Source organism: Osmerus mordax, chromosome 13 (assembly GCF_038355195.1).
Source record: "Osmerus mordax isolate fOsmMor3 chromosome 13, fOsmMor3.pri, whole genome shotgun sequence".
In the NCBI taxonomy this organism is placed as follows: Eukaryota; Metazoa; Chordata; class Actinopteri; order Osmeriformes; family Osmeridae; genus Osmerus; species Osmerus mordax.
Window position 1 is genome coordinate 11468077 of NC_090062.1, and position 16821 is coordinate 11484897.

At 48.9% G+C, this 16821-nt stretch overlaps 1 protein-coding gene across 3 annotated transcripts; it reads right to left on the minus strand.

Moving 5' to 3' along the window:
• Positions 1–55: 55 nt before the first annotated feature.
• Positions 56–13433, minus strand: pkma (pyruvate kinase M1/2a). Of its 3 annotated transcripts, none has more exons than XM_067249650.1 (11): positions 13362–13433; positions 8215–8399; positions 7957–8048; positions 6426–6557; positions 5896–6082; positions 5378–5648; positions 5105–5255; positions 4861–5013; positions 2499–2665; positions 1520–1701; positions 56–1412 (listed from the first exon to the last, which is right to left on the minus strand). In XM_067249650.1, exons 2-11 carry the CDS (start codon positions 8369–8371, stop codon positions 1306–1308), a joined length of 1599 nt encoding a protein of 532 aa, XP_067105751.1. In that variant the 5' UTR covers positions 8372–8399; positions 13362–13433; the 3' UTR covers positions 56–1305. The 3 variants fall into 3 exon arrangements, with proteins under 3 accessions (XP_067105751.1, XP_067105750.1, XP_067105749.1); XM_067249649.1 differs by lacking the exons at positions 2499–2665; positions 13362–13433 and adding exons at positions 3103–3269; positions 10721–10751; XM_067249648.1 differs by lacking the exon at positions 13362–13433 and adding an exon at positions 10721–10741.
• Between the last annotated feature and the right edge of the window lie 3388 nt (positions 13434–16821).

Here is a 16821-nt window from a genome sequence, read left to right on the forward strand (position 1 = left end):
TCTCCTAAAATACAGCTTTATTAACATTGAACAAAAACATAACAGGGAACAGAAGGGTGCTCATATGCTTTTATTGGTAGAAGTTCAGTCATCGGTACACCAGATTGCTATATTACCCAGAACACACCTTATATCTTACACCTTGCCTGCCATCCCAATCAGAGAAGCAGGGGGCAATCAGACACACACACAAACACACAGCTTGGCCACCGATAGACAGGAGGAAGAGAGTGGGTGGAGGAGGGAGGGAGAAGTGGGTGGAGGGGGCAGGGCTATGGGTACAACCACACCTTTAGAATCATCCAGCCCCTCCCAGTTCCCTTCAAAACTCCCATGAAAATGCTGCTTTCAAAGAGGTCATACACTTTATGGAACCATGTAGACTCCCCAACACACACAGTGGTTCTGAAGTGCCAACATTGAGATGTGACCCGCGATGCTAAAGAAATGGCGTGGGCTTTTCAACACTTTCTCTCACAAAACAAGCAAACAAACACAAAGTAACTGTCGTCAAATAACTAACACGGGAGATCCAACACTAGCATTTTCTCTGTGGCTAAACAAAATAGTAGTATTGGATGCCCCAATCAAAATTCACTGCACCTTTCACAAAAAAAGTCAGTACATATATAATACAGAATGTAACATTGTCTACAGTAGGGAGTGCAACAGTTATAGAAACAGTTAATACATGTGCCTGGGAGAGCAGGACTACAGATAAACACAGCACTAACACGGAGCTGGCTTTGAGACAGGGCTTCCAGGGAGGCAGCACGCCCCAGGACACCAGCCCTGTTTAAGGTCGCTTCTAGATTGTTCTCTTCTTAGACAATAAGGGGAGGGGAGAGGGAGTGTGTTTAGTGAACACTTTCTCTACAAGTTATAGCGAATCAGACTCTCTTTAAGGGCCTGCCTGTCCTTACCCCGCACCAAACAAGAACCACCAAGATGCACATGTAGAGGAGCCAGGCGGCGTTATGTTAGATGTTGAAGGTGTGTGTGTGTGTTTTTTTTTGATGGAGTGATTAAATACAGAAGTTTTTTTGATAGGCCTACACCAGAGCTGGGTCAATGATTCAACAGCTACCATCACCGCCAATCAAGAGCCACAATCAACACCAACACTACCGCTGGTGTCGATGGGGAGGAGAGAGGGTGCAGGCGCTGCCTTTCTGCCTAGGTGTCTCAGCTGATGGGGATGAGTTGTGTGAGCCCTGGGAGGAGGGGGAGGACTGTGAGGGGGGGGTGGGGGGGGTGGGCTGTGGGTGGAGGGAGGAAGAGAAGGAGAAGGACAGTGGAGGTGATCTAGGGCACCAGGACCACGCGCATGGTGTTGGTGTAACCAGAGCCTGGGCGCCAGCCGGTCAAAACGATGACCACCTCTCCCTTCTTGAAGAAGCCTCGGGCCTTGCCTGGACAGGGGACAAAACAGGAACATTCAGATGCAGACGGGTGGAAGCTCGGCCCAGGACAGAATGTTGGTTTGTACGCAGGCCTGATGAGAGGATGGGAGCCTCACCCATATCCATGGCGAAGTTGACGCGCATGTCCACGTCCTCGGCCCACACGTCGTGGGCGGCCTTGTTGTAGAGGACGGGGAAGATGCCCCGGTACAGGTGGGCCTGGCGGGCCGTCTGCCCGTTACGAGTCACGGCGATGATGGGAGCGCGGGGGCGGTACCGCGAGATCAGGTGGGCGGACCTACACACACAGACCACGGGTCAGTTCTGACGTGGTTCTGACGTGTGGACCAACACCCTTGCTGCCTTTTGATGGAGCCTTGTGATTACAGGCGACAAGACGACTCCTGTATACACACACTTGTATGGAAAATAACTTGGACTGGATGAGTCATCCCGGTCATTAGGAAACAGTGGACATGCTGTAGACGTCCAAATATCTAATTTTAAAAGTGCACACAAATGCATGGTGTCCATTTTAGAAGGTCTTGACACACCTTTTGAATTTAAGAGGGCAGCTGTAAGCTCGACTCTCATCAGGGTGACTCAGCTTGGGAGCAGGTCAGAACCCAAGCTGGTCACTTCACTGGATACACAACTCAATGAGCGGTTTAAAAATAGAATGTAAAAATGTCCCGGCCAAAGAGGGTCAGATGGTGTGTGAAGTGGACCAGAACATGGAAGACAGCTTGCCTACAGGTCCAGTTCTGCAGGTTAGCGTCATGTTAATAACAAGACTTCTTGAAACATACAGAGCATCCTTAGTGTAAACAGATTGTAACATACAACAGCTGTTTAAGAATCACATGCACACACACACACGACAACTGCATCAAGCCCCCAAATACTTCTAAGACCACTGCATTTCCCACACGCGCACACAAACATACAATCAAGGGACGTGGGGACATTCTCCACCATGCAAATCACATGACTGGGAGCAGGGGCAGGGCCACGGGACGATTGGAGACTCAGATTGTACTCGGCGATGGCCTTACCTGCCGATCTCTCTCTTCCGGCCTCTCTGAGCCATCTTACCTGCCAGTCTTTGTCAGAGTGATGAGGGCACTGGCGCAGCACTTGAAGGAGGCCTCCACGGCGCCCACGGCAACGGCCTCGGAGGGGTCGTGAGTCAGTCGGGAGGAGCGGCGCAGCGCCTCAAACAGCTGCCTGTGGAAGGTGGCTGCCTCCGCCTCTCTGGCGATCTGAATGTGTGTGCATGTGTGTGAGGCGCCACGAGTGAGTGGGGGGGGGGGGATGGAGTCAAAGGGGAGGTCCACGCTCACACACACCACCCGTACACACACACACCTGAGAGGAAGAGCAAACACCGAGCCGGGCTATCCTGCTTCCAATGCCATTTGGAGAAGGAGTGTTGGCAAACCTGCCAGACTAACTCGTCCTTATCAGATCAGTCCCCCCCCGGATGTAAACCTACAAGATCCTATCACACCACCAGAAACCTCCTGATGGCCGGGCCCAGAAGCAGGTGGAGGTGTTTGCTGCAGCCGTCCCAGGTGCTTCCTGTCTGTCCCTCCCTACGCTGTCCGGATCTCCTCAACCCCCCCCCCCCCCCCCCCTCACCCCCCCCCCGCCCCCCCCCCCCCCAGCCTGGCCGCAGCTCCGTCCTCCTGGTGCCTACCTGCCAGACCCTGTGAGCACAATGAATGCAGAGGACAAGATCTTAAAGGAGGCCTCCACGGCGCCAATGGCGATTGCCTCGGCCGGGTCGGTGGAGTGCGGGGTGACGCGGCGCAGGTTCTCGAACACCTGCCGGTGGAACATGGCCGCCTCGGCCTCGCGGGCGATCTGCCCCGCAGGCCCGGACGAGGAGGCGCAGCATGAGCAGGAAGAGGAGGAGGAGGAGAAGGAGGACAAGATGCACCACAAAGACCCACAGACAGATGAGACAGGAAGGAAAGAGGGGAAAAAGGGAGAGGACAGTGGAGGTGGAGGAGGAGAAGGAGGAGGGACGGAAGAGATGGAGAGAAAGTGGACAGGGGTTTATTTAGTATAGTTAGTGAGACAAAAACAAAACATCTACGTTAAAACAAACCCAAAAAGGCTCCCCCCCCCCCCAATCATAGCCAATCCATTAAGCCATGACTGCAATAACACAACACAACACAGCCCTTGTTAAACTCACAAGTAACCTACATTCCAAAATGTCTCCCTCGTCATTCGGGCAACTCAACAGCTGGAATGTCATTCTCTAAACTGACTGGAGTTGATTCAAACTAGATGGCTGCCAAAGCTGGTTTTCCAAACAGAGCAGGTCGCTGGAGCCAGTCTGAGTAACACATGCACGTCTCACAGCCAGAGGTGAAAAGGAGGCCAGGTCAAAAGTTCTCAATAATAATATAGAACAGCTTTTCCATTGTTGTATAAAAGTTTAGAAAAAGTAAATGCAAGTCATGCAAGTCCAATCCAAGACGTCCAAAGTGTGAACCGAGGGTCAGGTGAGACAGTACACAGAAGACAGTGGCTGGGTGAAGGCAGGTTAGAGGGGAGGGTCAGTAGGCTGCAGTGACTGTGATGTTACTCCACATGTAGGACAGAAAAGGTGTTAGCTTAATCACACCACGGTGCAGTTTGTCTTCAACACACTGGGAAGAACACCAGAGGGCAATGCAGTGCAACAAAGGCAATATACGGAAAATGTGTTATGCAATTCTCTGTGTGTGAGTGTGTGCTGCATGCTCCGAGGCAGGATGCTGTGTGTGTGCTGCATGCTCCGAGGCAGGATGCTGTGTGTGTGCTGCATGCTCCGAGGCAGGATGCTGTGTGTGTGTATGCTGCATTCTCCGAGGCAGGATGTTGCAAGACTGCCGAGTCACTCAGTGCATCTCCCAAAGGGAGACAGAAAGAGGCAGGAGAGCGAGGCAAGCGGGAGGACAGCAGAGGTTAGCCTGCTAGACACACGTGGCCTGAGGAGGGAGGAAGGAGGCAGGAGTGGCTGGGTCATTCATCCCTGCGTGAGCTCCAGGTCAGATCTGGTACAGCCATGAGCTTCTGCTGCTACCCACACCATCATTTTTGAAACCCTTTATTACATCGACTCAATGAGCTTTTGCTGACCCTGACCAACACACAAGGATGAGCAATTACAAAAACACAATAGAACAGTTACGTGAATGGTTGATGATCACACAGTCTAACAACCAGCAGACCCACAGCTCAGGACCATCATTCTGCTTGAGGAACGACTAGAGGTCATGTGAGGGCCACTATAGGGCCTTTACCTACAATAATAGGACCTAACCAACCTAGAACTCATTTAACCCCACACTCATTTAAATACTTTTACTTCAAAACACTAGATCCAGTCTACACAAGGCCGGTGGTGGTGCAGGTGGTGGTGCAGGTGGTGGTGCAGGTGTCAGCTCTCTTATGGACTCACCATGTGCTGTGTGCGCACGGCCTCCAGGGGATAGTCTCCCTTGGCGGTCTCTCCGCTCAGCATGATGCAGTCGGCCCCGTCCAGCACGGCGTTGGCCACGTCGCTGCCCTCGGCACGCGTGGGGCGGGGCTTCTTGATCATGCTCTCCAACATCTGCGGGTGGATTGATCGATGTTTGACAACAACAACAAAAAAGACACAAGAATTTGAAATGGTCCCGACAGGGTAACGGCGGCGAGCTGACCTGTGTGGCGCAGGTGATTGGCTTGCCGGCTCTGTTGCAGCGGCCAATCATCATTTTCTGGGCCAGGAAGACCTTCTCTGTGGGGATCTCAATTCCCAAGTCGCCACGGGCGACCATGATGCCATCGCTGGCCTCCATGATCTCGTCAAACCTGAATTATGGGATGGGGAGAAGAAAGGAATCAGACATATGTGAAACTGAGCCATGCACACACACACACACACACACACACACACACTCTCTCTCTACCCCCTCTCTCCAACCCCCTCTCACCTGCGCACGCCCTCGTGGTTCTCCAGCTTGCTGATGATCTTGATGTCCTTGCCCTTCTCCCCCAGCACGGCGCGCACCGCGTGCACGTCGGCCGCCTTGCGGATGAAGGAGGCGAACACCATGTCCACGCCCTGCTCCACGCCAAACTGCAGGTCGGAGATGTCCTTCTCGGAGACGGCCGGCAGGTCCACAGCCGCGCCCGGCAGGTTGACGCCCTTCTTGCTGCCCAGGGTGCCGCCGTTCTCAATCTCACACATGAGGAAGTCAGAGCCTGGATCGCCATGGGGATGAGAGCGAGGAACAGGAGAAGGTTAACGTTAACAATTGACGCACATTTTACCATCAACGCTCAAGCTGCCATGCATCCTTACTGACCCTTAAAACGCATCCTCCTTCCATCACTCAATTTGAACCATCAAAGTCAAGGGTCAGACATGACTAACACTAGATGGATCGCTTCATCAGCCCCCGGAAAGGACAGGAAGAAAGGAGGCAGACATGGTCCCACCACCACTCACCGATCTCTTTGACCTGGAGGGACATGAGGCCGTCGTCAATGTAGATCTTGCTGCCGTGCTCCACCACGTTGGTGATGTTCTTGTAGTCCAGCCACAGGGTCTCGTCATCACAGTTCTCCTGGTAGGCGTCGTCCAGGGTCAGCTTGATCATGTGACCCTTCTTCAGCTCCACCTCCGCTTCGCCGCTCTGGGGACGGGCAGGGCGGGGAGAGAGGGAGGGAATGGGGAAGAGAAGGGGTAGACTGGTTTAGAAACACAGATCACAAACAAACAGATCAAAAGAACAACAAAGGCCAGGTCTAGAAAAGGCAGATAGATTGTTGCTGACAAGAAACACTATGCTAATATCCTAAGCACATATGTTTAATAACAACACACAACAAGCAGTGAAATAGACATAGTGTATGGTGTAGGTCAAGTATGCTTCAAGGCTGAGTACCGAAAGATGCACAGGAAAAACGTCTAAGAAACGTTGTGTGGTAATGTTTAGGGACACCAGACGGGGAAGGCCAGCCCCTGGGCAGACCTACCCCCTTGATGAGTCCTGTCCTGATCTCGGGGCCCTTGGTGTCCAGGGCGATGGCCACGGGCCGGTAGTGGATGCTGCCGGGCTCAAAGCTCTCGCAGGCTTCGCGCACGTTCTTGATGGTCTGACAGTGGTACTGGGGGGAGGGGAGGACAGCACACCTCAGTGACACACACACACACACACACACGCTACCTGGGTAGGATGAAAAAGCTTCCACTAACAGAGCCATGGCTAGGGTCAGGCTAACAGTTAACCCTTGCTGTCTTTTCTAGTCCCAACTCAAAGGGAGATGAGGTTAGCAAGGAAAACATGCATGGATGTGCAAACCCCCTGTTGGGATGCTTGGCCTGGCGGTGGGCACTGTAGGTGTGGGAAGTCACGCAACGCTGCGTTATCGTCAGCTGGTGTTGATTACGTAGAGGTCGAACAGGAGATAAGGTGCAGTCACACCTGGTGACAGTGGTAAACCTGTGGGACGTGTGTTTAGACAACCATGTCTGGGTCAATAGAACGCTTGCACTAGGCAATTCAGTCCGTTCAAGGATTATATAATAAAAACAAAACAAATGACTTGCATATAAAAGGTCACATGGAAAGAAAGACACTGAACGAGAGAGTATGCATCTGCTACTTGGTACGGCTCAATAACATTATCTTTAAGGGGTAAAGGCAAAACAGGCTAGACAGTCTTAACAGTAAACTAGAGTACCCTGTGGTAAATGCCCTGAGGTCAGATAAGATCTGGTGTACAGGAGTCAACCTGCACATCTACATAACTCTGAGCACTACGAAACGTTAGTCATTCCCAGGCAGTTGGCAAAAGTTCACTGGAGATAGCAGTCCTTAAGACGGAGGCTTTTTTTGCTGTTGCTAGCTATCTACACTATTTAGCGTAGTCCCTGGAGATTGTTGCCACACACAGAATACCTGGAATACCACACTTAAGCATGTAACCAGAACGGTCTGCAGACATTAAGAGCCAGGTAATCAAGGTTTTACTGCACTATGTGGCCACAGCTTCAAATGCAACATTTTGGATGGCTTCCTAGATATCTGCAATGGGCAACTTCTCTAATCTTTTATAGGCAACCTCCTAGTATGTTGTTGCGGTTAGCTTCCTAGAATATAGAAGAAAAAGAGGGTGAGCTAAGTGTGTCGGCCTGGAGGTCCTCCCACTGGATGTGTGTGTGTGTGTGAGAGACAGTGGGACTCCTGTTTGTCTGCCTAGCAGGCAAATAAGGCCAGGGGAAGAAGAAACGGTATTTATATAGAGGCCCACAAGCTAAACCCAGCCTAGATCAGGTTACCTCTTCACCCCCTCAAATATGAAGTGCTCTCACCTGACTGCTATCTCTCCTCTACACACCCTTCTTGGCATGCACTCAGGCTAACCCTGTCACCTTCTGATAGCACTGGCTTATTGACATGAAACTGAAATGAGTAGGAGGGTGAGATTGCGGAGTGGTAATAAACCCTGGGTGTGGGTCATGTGACGGATCAGAGGGTTGACAGGGCTGGGTGTGTGTGCCCACCTCGTGGGAGCCATGGGAGAAGTTCATACGAGCGATGTTCATTCCAGACTTGATCATCTCCTTGAGCATGTCCACAGAGCGGGAGGCTGGTCCTGGGGGGGGGGGGGGGGGGGGGGGGGGGATGAGGGGGGGGGGGATGAGGGGGCTGGGTTAGCACCAGTGGTCAAGACAATGTCGAAACAAACTTGGCTGTATACTGTATGTATGCGGTGTGAGTGTGTGTGTATGAAGGTGTGTGTGTGTGTGTGTGCTACTGACCGATGGTGCAGATGATGCCAGTGTTGCGTGCGGTGGTGGGCTCAGAGTCGATGTCCAGCAGGCACATGTGCTCCAGGAAGGTGTCGGCCATGGCAGCGCCAAGCTGCTGCGTCTGGATGAAAGCGGAGCCCATGTCTAGAGACTTGGTCTGAGGCATGCTGGGAAGTGGTGCAGCTGGGTAGGTCCTGGAGGGAGAGGAGGAAGAGGCCGGTGAGAAGGAGGAATCAAAAAGAGAAGGAGGGAGCAAGGATAAAGGGGAAGAAAAAGAGGAACTGGAGGAGAGAAAAACAGTTCATTAGCCAGAGGATCTGACCAGGTCACTGGCATTCAAGGACAATGGATCGACTGATTGGATTCCCAGAATTCAGCATCACATGCACTAGATGGCTGGCCACAGATGAGGATGCCAGCTAGCCAGAAGGGTGCCTAGTGATCCATCCACACCAAAATCACATCATTGCACAAGCAACCACATTGCACAAAAGCAACATCTTGTAGCAATGACTGAAATCGTGTAGATTCTTCCTGTGCAGAAAGAGAAAACAGGAAGTAGCGTCTCCTAAAGTAGAGTGCTTGCTTCTACATCTACTTAGGAGTCAGACATTAACCAAGACCTGGGGGCACAATACAGCGACGTGTTGAGACGGTTCTATTCCATAGTCCTGTATGATAGTGGCATACAACAGAAGCAGCCTACAGCTGCAGCGCACTGAACTGCTAGAAAGGCATTGTACATTCTGTTCCACCTCCTCCTCCTCCTCCACCACCACCTTCTTTCCTCATCCATCCCAATGAGTCACCCATGGCAACAGGGCCACACAGCCCACCAGCCTGGCACAGTCTCATCACATCCTCCACACCAGCGGTACATCCCCATCAAAGGAGGGACATGGTACAGACTATATAGTAATGACACACAAGAGACATTGCCCCTGGTTTCCTGTGTGAAATCTGTCACACTGTAACAAGATGTATGACGGGCTTGAACAAACAGTCAGTGAGGTGGGTCTGTTTGTTTAAGGTGCAGCTGCACCCCACAGGGAGGAGTGGAGCTATGCGCTACATCATGAGAGGGGCTACTTGTGGCCGTGTCCTGTCTGGGTTACATAATACAGTAGCAGTGGGATGATAGGCCAGGATTGCCAACTATGGCTACCTGGATGAGGGGAGATCGGGAGACACACACACACACACACATCTATAATTCTACTGCCAATATTTCAGACCCATGAAGGAATTTCTCCTTACAGTGCTGCGATAATGAAGATCTCATGTTATGCAGCCAATCTAGCTCTGCCCATCACATACAAAAGAAGTAAATGCAGGACGACAGGAATCCCAGGCTGCCCAGTTAAGACCACTAGGCTCATTCAGACAGCAACGGCTCAGTGGAGGGACGGCTCTCTGTGTCTCTCCCCCAGTCTCTCTCCCTCCCTCTCTCTCTCAGTCTGCCCAGAGCTGTACGTGAGCACACTCACATCTTGCCTTTCCACTGTGAGCATGCTCTTCCCTCACGTAACCACCACCCCGCCCCCCCCAACCCTAACCCCTCCATTTTAACAAGCAACTCTGTTACAGGTCTGTGTGTATTAACTGGTCATCCACACAGTCATGAGTTGCATCTTGTGTTCAAGATGCAAAAACATGCAATAAATCCTCCAAAGTTCCATGCTGAGACAATGCTTTTCCTACTCATCACAGCCTTCCACTTAATAGTTCAACTCCTCTGCAATCAAACATGAAAGCTTTGTTATTGCACCCACGTGAGGGAGCGAGTCCTGATATGACCCTAACGTGTTACTTGAGGAAAGCCCCGCCCCAGCCCCCCCTCCCCTGAGCTATAAACACCCCAGAGATGATGGCCATGCAACAGGTGCGCCTGTTTGAGGGCCAGGGGGGTTCCCTGCCAGTTCTGTCTCATTGCCTGACACCATGATATGCATCCACATGCAGAGACATGCTATGCTGGAGGTTGATCTGGGCTAGCCAGATGCTAGTCACGAGAAGGGCAGACCAACAGCAGCGATAATAAACCTGCGTCACAGACAACTGTAGCTCTTACCGCCGTCTTAATCCCCTGCAATCCCTTTAGGGATAAACACAGCCTTTCACTGCAACTGTATCTGCTGGCTCTTCCGCTACTACATCTTCTTAGTGCTATTCCTGACTATTAACCTCACCACCACATACTACCATCCTCCTCTATTCTACTCTTTCTTCACTCTGTGGCCTACTAATGCTTCCCAATACCGTTCTTTCATTCCATCACCGTCTCATCCCTTTTAACAGGCCCACACCGCAATGCCGTCTGAATAAACTGGGTCGCCAGAAGCAGCCAGGTGGCAGTGACACGACATCCTACCCCCAGCCGCCATGACAGTGCGGTGCGGTAATCCGACACCGCTGACCGAGAAAAGCCCCCGTCTCACTTGTCTCACTCTCCCCAGGCCTACGACGCTCATTCAAGTTCTCTCGACCTTGACGACGTCCGGTTTTCCGTACGTACCACCGGGGGGTCTTCCACTTCCTCCTGGGGATGAAGAGGCAGGTGGCGGCCACAGACCTCCAGAGGAACCCCAGGGTGGGAAGGGAAGAGCCTCTGGTCCCACAAAGCACACCAGCAGTAGCCGCAGCAGCAGAAGAAGAAAAGGCAGGTGCAGAAGAAAGAGAAAACGAGGAGGAGGAGGAAGAAGAGAAAGCTGTAGCAGAGAGAGCAGCAGTGCTATGTTCACAGGCATGGACTCCCGCTTGGGTGAGCCTAGCGCCTACGCAGGACCCCACCGAGGGCTCAGCAGGACTAAATCCTCTTCCCCTTAACGGGGATGAACGGCACGCAGAGTCAGGCCTGTGTCCGGTGAGCTGGCACCATGTCCTGACACCACGGAAATACATGACACGTAAAGAGCCGACGGCGGTAGACCACGGCACACCACAAGCATGTTCTGCCACTTGTAGGTCATACCAACGGTCATAAGCCCCCCCCCCCCCCCGGCTTCCGCATAGATGACGGGGACTATGGCTATTTATACCCTACATGTGTGTAGGGGCTGAGGATGCCAGAACACACTGCGTAGCTAACATGCGTGGGGGTATACCGTGGTAGTGTTAACTATAACTCATGTTAACTATATGGGTGTTGGCAGGTGAGACTAGCGCACGATGACTTTGCTGCATACTCAGCACAGCAGGGCCCACGTCACAGAAGGCCGCATAGCGTTACTCAGCAGACTGCTCGGCCCACTGGGCGACGTGTGAGACCTCCGCTGCATTACAGCTGCAGTTTAGCTCCAAACTATCGCGGCAAGTCAGGGCCATGAGCATGCACAGTCATATCACTGTGTGGGAGTTTGACCTCTTCAGTCTCTTGTTCAACATGGTTATCGTTAGCCTACATTGTTTTCCCAAGCCAACCCTTAATAAGGGGTAGTTTTGGCAGTTGGAGTATGAAAATGAGTCAGAGGTAATCTTTCCCCCTATGGCGTGTAAGGTGTCTTTTCAGAAAGGCTTTGGTCACACGAAAGCAAACATAATGGCAGCAGCATGGTGAGGAGGCAGAGTAATTATTCAAACATTCAGTTTCACTATACTGCTGGATTACAGCAAACGTTCAGTCTACTGCAGGTTTTTGAAACTACGGAATGTTCCGGCAGGAAACGAGACAATGGTTACAACATACTGGAAGATGACTCAAGACATTGTGAATTCTAAAATGGGTTTGCTCACAAGTACTGAATTAGCCCACTATCAAATAGGCCCAGTTTATACCTACACTAAATAAAAAAAAATCCTACACGACAGGTTAGCCGTCTCTTTTTTTCTACACAGAGGCCTATTCTACACCCTGACTAAAATAGCAGCAAGCTAGGCTCTCTCGATACGATGACCCTACTAATGCTTAAAGCCCTGTGCCTGGCTGGCTTGTATTTCCTCCTGCGTGGGGCTCTAGTCCAGAAGCAGCCATTACACAACAGCCTCTCCAGACTTGTATGATAGCCAGAACAGAGGAATACAGACCTAATGCTCCATCTAACATCAATAAGCCACTCATCAGTCTGCTGGCTAAACAATAAGCTCTACAATTTGGAATCAAGATAAGTTGAACATGTTTTCCAGTGCTTTCAATTAGACTTGGTTTGAAACGAATTTGAATGAGTACTGGAGTATTATGGGAAAACGATATTACCACACAATATGTGATTATATAAACAGATAGAATCGGTGTGTTTCGTTGACAGTCAATATAGAATGGGGATTCTGACACAGGAAGCTGCACTGAAATTCAGCTGCAGTGTCAGTGGCTTCGTGTGGGGAGACGCCGCTGCAGCATGTACCTGCAGAAGACCGATCTGGGTACTAATTACTCCAGAACATGCGCAAACATTTTGTTGGGCGAAAATGGTGCCGTCCGTGTGTATACAAGCCATATGCCGTGCATTTTCATACGCACAATGCACAAATATAATTTCTTCAGGATAATATATTGATTTAAAGCAAATCGTTCCAATTTGCAGTACGAAGAACCCTGTATGTGCTTGTTAGTTTGCATCGTACCGTGAGTTTGATGCGCCTCAAGTTAGGTTTTCCAGTGTGCGTCATGTTTTAACAAACCACAGACATCACGAGCAAAAAACTGGCCAATGGAATGCCATGTACATCACGCAACCACACCCACCACGGGAGACAGCAGGAAGAAGTGGTTGTCTAGCTAGGCTAGTGATAACTTTATACTTGAAAACGCCATGCACCAGTAGTTTTAACTACCGACTAACCAAACTATTTAGTGATTCGGTCCTGTTCTTCAAACACAGAAATATAGATACTAACGTCGTTTCCGCATCAAATTCCCCCTTATATTTCCTGTATCAAATCCAAATTATATAACGTAGTCAGCTTGTGAACGATTTTTTTGTCCGTCAATATAGATAGCTCTAGCTGTACAGTAACTCCGTAGAGATCGCTCGGTTTAAACCACTTAACTAGCTAACTATTCATTTCGCTTACAATAAGCCTGATAAACGGATAGAGCTCTTCTGAACTTGAAGCACAAAGGTATCAGCTTTAAATATACCACTGCTGAATGCTCAATATGTAAGCAAAATACCTTGTTCTTTCCATTACCAAGCTACAGCTCTCGTGATGATACTCACCTTATCTCGTTGAACAACTGCTAGGACTGGTGATGCACGACTGTCCATCCAGCAGCTCAAGGTGATCTCACTAACTTACCGGAACTACTTTTGTAGGATACATATCCATCCGAGGCACTACCCCAATAAAATAGGTCGCCAAGAACAATATCACGATCTTATTGTTTGAGGAAGCATAAAATTATTTTATTGTTCTTTTAAATAATTTCTAGCACTTTTTACGGTTTATTTATTAGATGTATTTATTTGATAATTTCTAAGACTCGTATGAAAGGGAAGGTTACATTGCAAACGTGGGGTAACTTCTGTATTCACCAGAACCAATCAGAATACTTGAAAGCATCTCTGGAGCATGGGGCCGACATGTGATCAAAGGATGCGGTAGAAATTCTTAAACAATTGACGAATAGATTTCTACAGGTTGAAATAACTCAGCACTTCAACAATAAAGTGCAATATAATAAGGTTCCATAATGACAAATTAGTGCTATGATGTTGGAACATACAATAAATGAGTCAATTGAGACGCAGAAAGATGCACGTACGTCCTTGGTGGCGCGGTGCTTCATGGGATGCATCATATAACATCCACTTGTACTGAAACTAACTCCTTTGAAGAAATCAATAACTTGTCTACCTAGTAGTCTATATTAGTCAGTGCTGTTAGCCCACCAAAAAAAAACTAATGTAGCTTATTCAGAGCATTGAATGTCATAATCGACCAAAACTGTGATTCTCAAATGTTCAAATATTTTCACCTTATACCCACTCGATTTTTAAGCAATAATAACGTATCTCTTTAAAGGGCTCGGAAAATCAAAAATATGCAATAATCAAGTTAGCTGCTAAGTATAAGAGCTACTCGGTGGTCGAACGGTGAAATCAGAGGATGGTCAGTGGCGCCCTCGAGTGTCCATACGGGATAATTACTATGCGTGGGGAGCATTGTCAAAACAGTTTTGAAATAATGTTTTGCTCAGATCAACCAATTATATTTAATGCTGATCTCTATTAATTTAATATAATGGTAAACAATTAGTACTATTTAATATCGAATCGATTAAAAGCATAATTTAACAAGTCAGTATTTCGACATATGTGTTTGTACAAGACAATGCTAATTACTGTTAACTATAATTCTCAGTAACAGAAAATTAATGTATACATTTTATGAGGATTTTTCTTATTTATTTAAATTTAGCTAAAGTTATTTTATTCAACGTTTCATCCAAAATAACATTCAAATCTTCTGTGCTATGCATGGTGTCAACCAGCATGATTAATTCTGCTGATTGTGATAATCAGCTCTGTTCAAGGGAGCTGATGGACTCAACCCTTCACACAGACACACATAAGGGCACCATGCATCTCAAACATCTCAACTCAGCTCTGTCCTTACTTTCAATTTGCATTTGCACTTACAGAAAAACCTTCAAAGTGATAACCCACCATAGATGTAGTGCCCAACCTCCCAATTCAAAGTGATTATAGTTGATATCCCCCCCACACCTACACAACCACACACCCGGTGCTGTAGAAACATCTCTCCCTGTCCCCTCCCTCCCTCCCCCGGCTGGGCCTCTCACCTATTCTCTACGGTGTTTCTGCTGCTGCTGCCACTGCCCATGTTGGCGTTTCACTGGCACTGCCAAGCTGTGCTGGTGTCCTCTGCACAGCTCCGCTGCCCCAGACCAATAGACACACCTGCTCAGGTGAGGGACAGACCTGCAATCCAATCACCCTAGCCTCAGGCCATGCCCCTGGTTTTCACGCTGTGTTAATGCGTCCTAACCCCCCCCCCCCCCCACACACACACACACACACACACTTTATTCTCTCCCTTCATCCTTTAGCTAGTTAGCTATGAGGGACAGTAAGATACACCCTTGTTATATCCTCAGCCAAATCCCCATGGATGCATACCTGCTGGATTAACCACTGTCCTGCTATAAATAACAGGATGTGACACAACTGGTATGCTGTAACTGTGTGATAATACGTTGCTCTGTGAAATGTGTGTATCATCTTTGAATGTCCATCTCAATCCTAGAAACACTTCCATTTGTGTTGCTATGGTGCAAAGGGACATGCTCTGCTTGCTAGAATTGTGTGGATATCACAAAAATGGAAACTCCCACTGTATTTCACCAAGTCTCTCAATCCTTCCTGGCTCTCCTTTGTGAAGGCATCAGTCCACACTGTCCAATGCTCTACAGCTGAGCTGACACAATCATACTGGTGTGACACAGATGGTTTATTAAAACAGGAGCACTGAATTTGTCCTAAGGGTGGGAATCTCCACCAGGGTCACTGCCATATGTCTGGCCTTTGGAAAGCCTGCCTTAACACATTAGAGAAGGTCTTCTACCGTGAACCGACACAGCCTAGCAATGAACAGGCAGTTCTATTTCCTGTGTCTAATCTGCCCAGCCCACAGCTCACTGCTTACTGGGAGCTAACCAGGGTAAACACAGATTAACACAATAGCATATCACCTAATGGCCCTCGAGATAGTTATGTTTCGTTGCCTTCTGTCATCCTTGAATGGATCTCAGAACATAAAGTGATTGGGTTGGGCACCGAATCGTCTACCAAGCTGCAGCCAATCCAGGCATGCCATATGAGAGATCTGGAAAGGAGGAATGTTTGGATATTCTCAACAGGGTCCTTTAGACCCTTTAATCTCTAACCTTACCCTTCACTATGGATTGTTCTCTGGCTCAGATAAACTATGTAACAATGTATTAAAGACAAATTCAGATTTAAAATGTAATCAAATGTGTTAATATAATATAATGTCCCATAATATCTAAGAGGTGAATATCATGTTAATGAATAAATGTAAATATCATACATATATATATATATATCTATAATACATGTCGCACATACATTTTACACAAACCAACATAAAAACACGCCCTCACATGCACACATATTAAAAGAACTGCCATTTTCCTCTCTTTTTTTCCCTCTCTCTCCCTCATCCCCCTCAGCAGCAATGCAGTCAGCTGCAGATCACATGACCATCTTCTGGCTCCGACTGAGCATGCTCGGCCCCCTCAGTGTTGTCAGGCAAAAACTAAGACAGCAGCAGCAGCAGCAGAGACAGAGATCTGCAATAGATAAACACACAGACAGACTGGCACAGAAAGCACCCAGACAGCACAGCGGCACACTCCAAAGAAGAGACCAAAAGCATCATCAAAATGGAGGATCCTGACATTAACATCTCTCATTGCTGCTTATAATGGCTTTACGTTAGGTTCTAATAATTTTTTGATTGGAGAGGGGGCGATAGCTTTACTAGAAAAAAACAGGTGTTCCCTTTAAGAGGGGGAAGGAGCCGGGACAAGGACCAAGGACAGCATCTTCTCTCCTCTCTCTTTCCCTCTCTCCCCTCCATCTCTCGACTAGGTAAGTGTGCGGTGGGGAGTGGGGGAGGGGTAAAATAATTCTG

Excerpts from the sequence above, each read along its gene's own strand:
- pkma (XM_067249650.1), bottom strand. The coding sequence starts at position 8,371 with ATGCCTCAGACCAAGTCTCTAGACATGGGCTCCGCTTTCATCCAGACG. Across the intron at positions 6,083-6,425 it reads GGACAGGACTCATCAAGGGG|AGCGGCGAAGCGGAGGTGGA; the intron begins GTAGGTCTGCCC and ends GCCCGTCCCCAG. Across the intron at positions 1,413-1,519 it reads CAACTTCGCCATGGATATGG|GCAAGGCCCGAGGCTTCTTC; the intron begins GTGAGGCTCCCA and ends TCCCCTGTCCAG.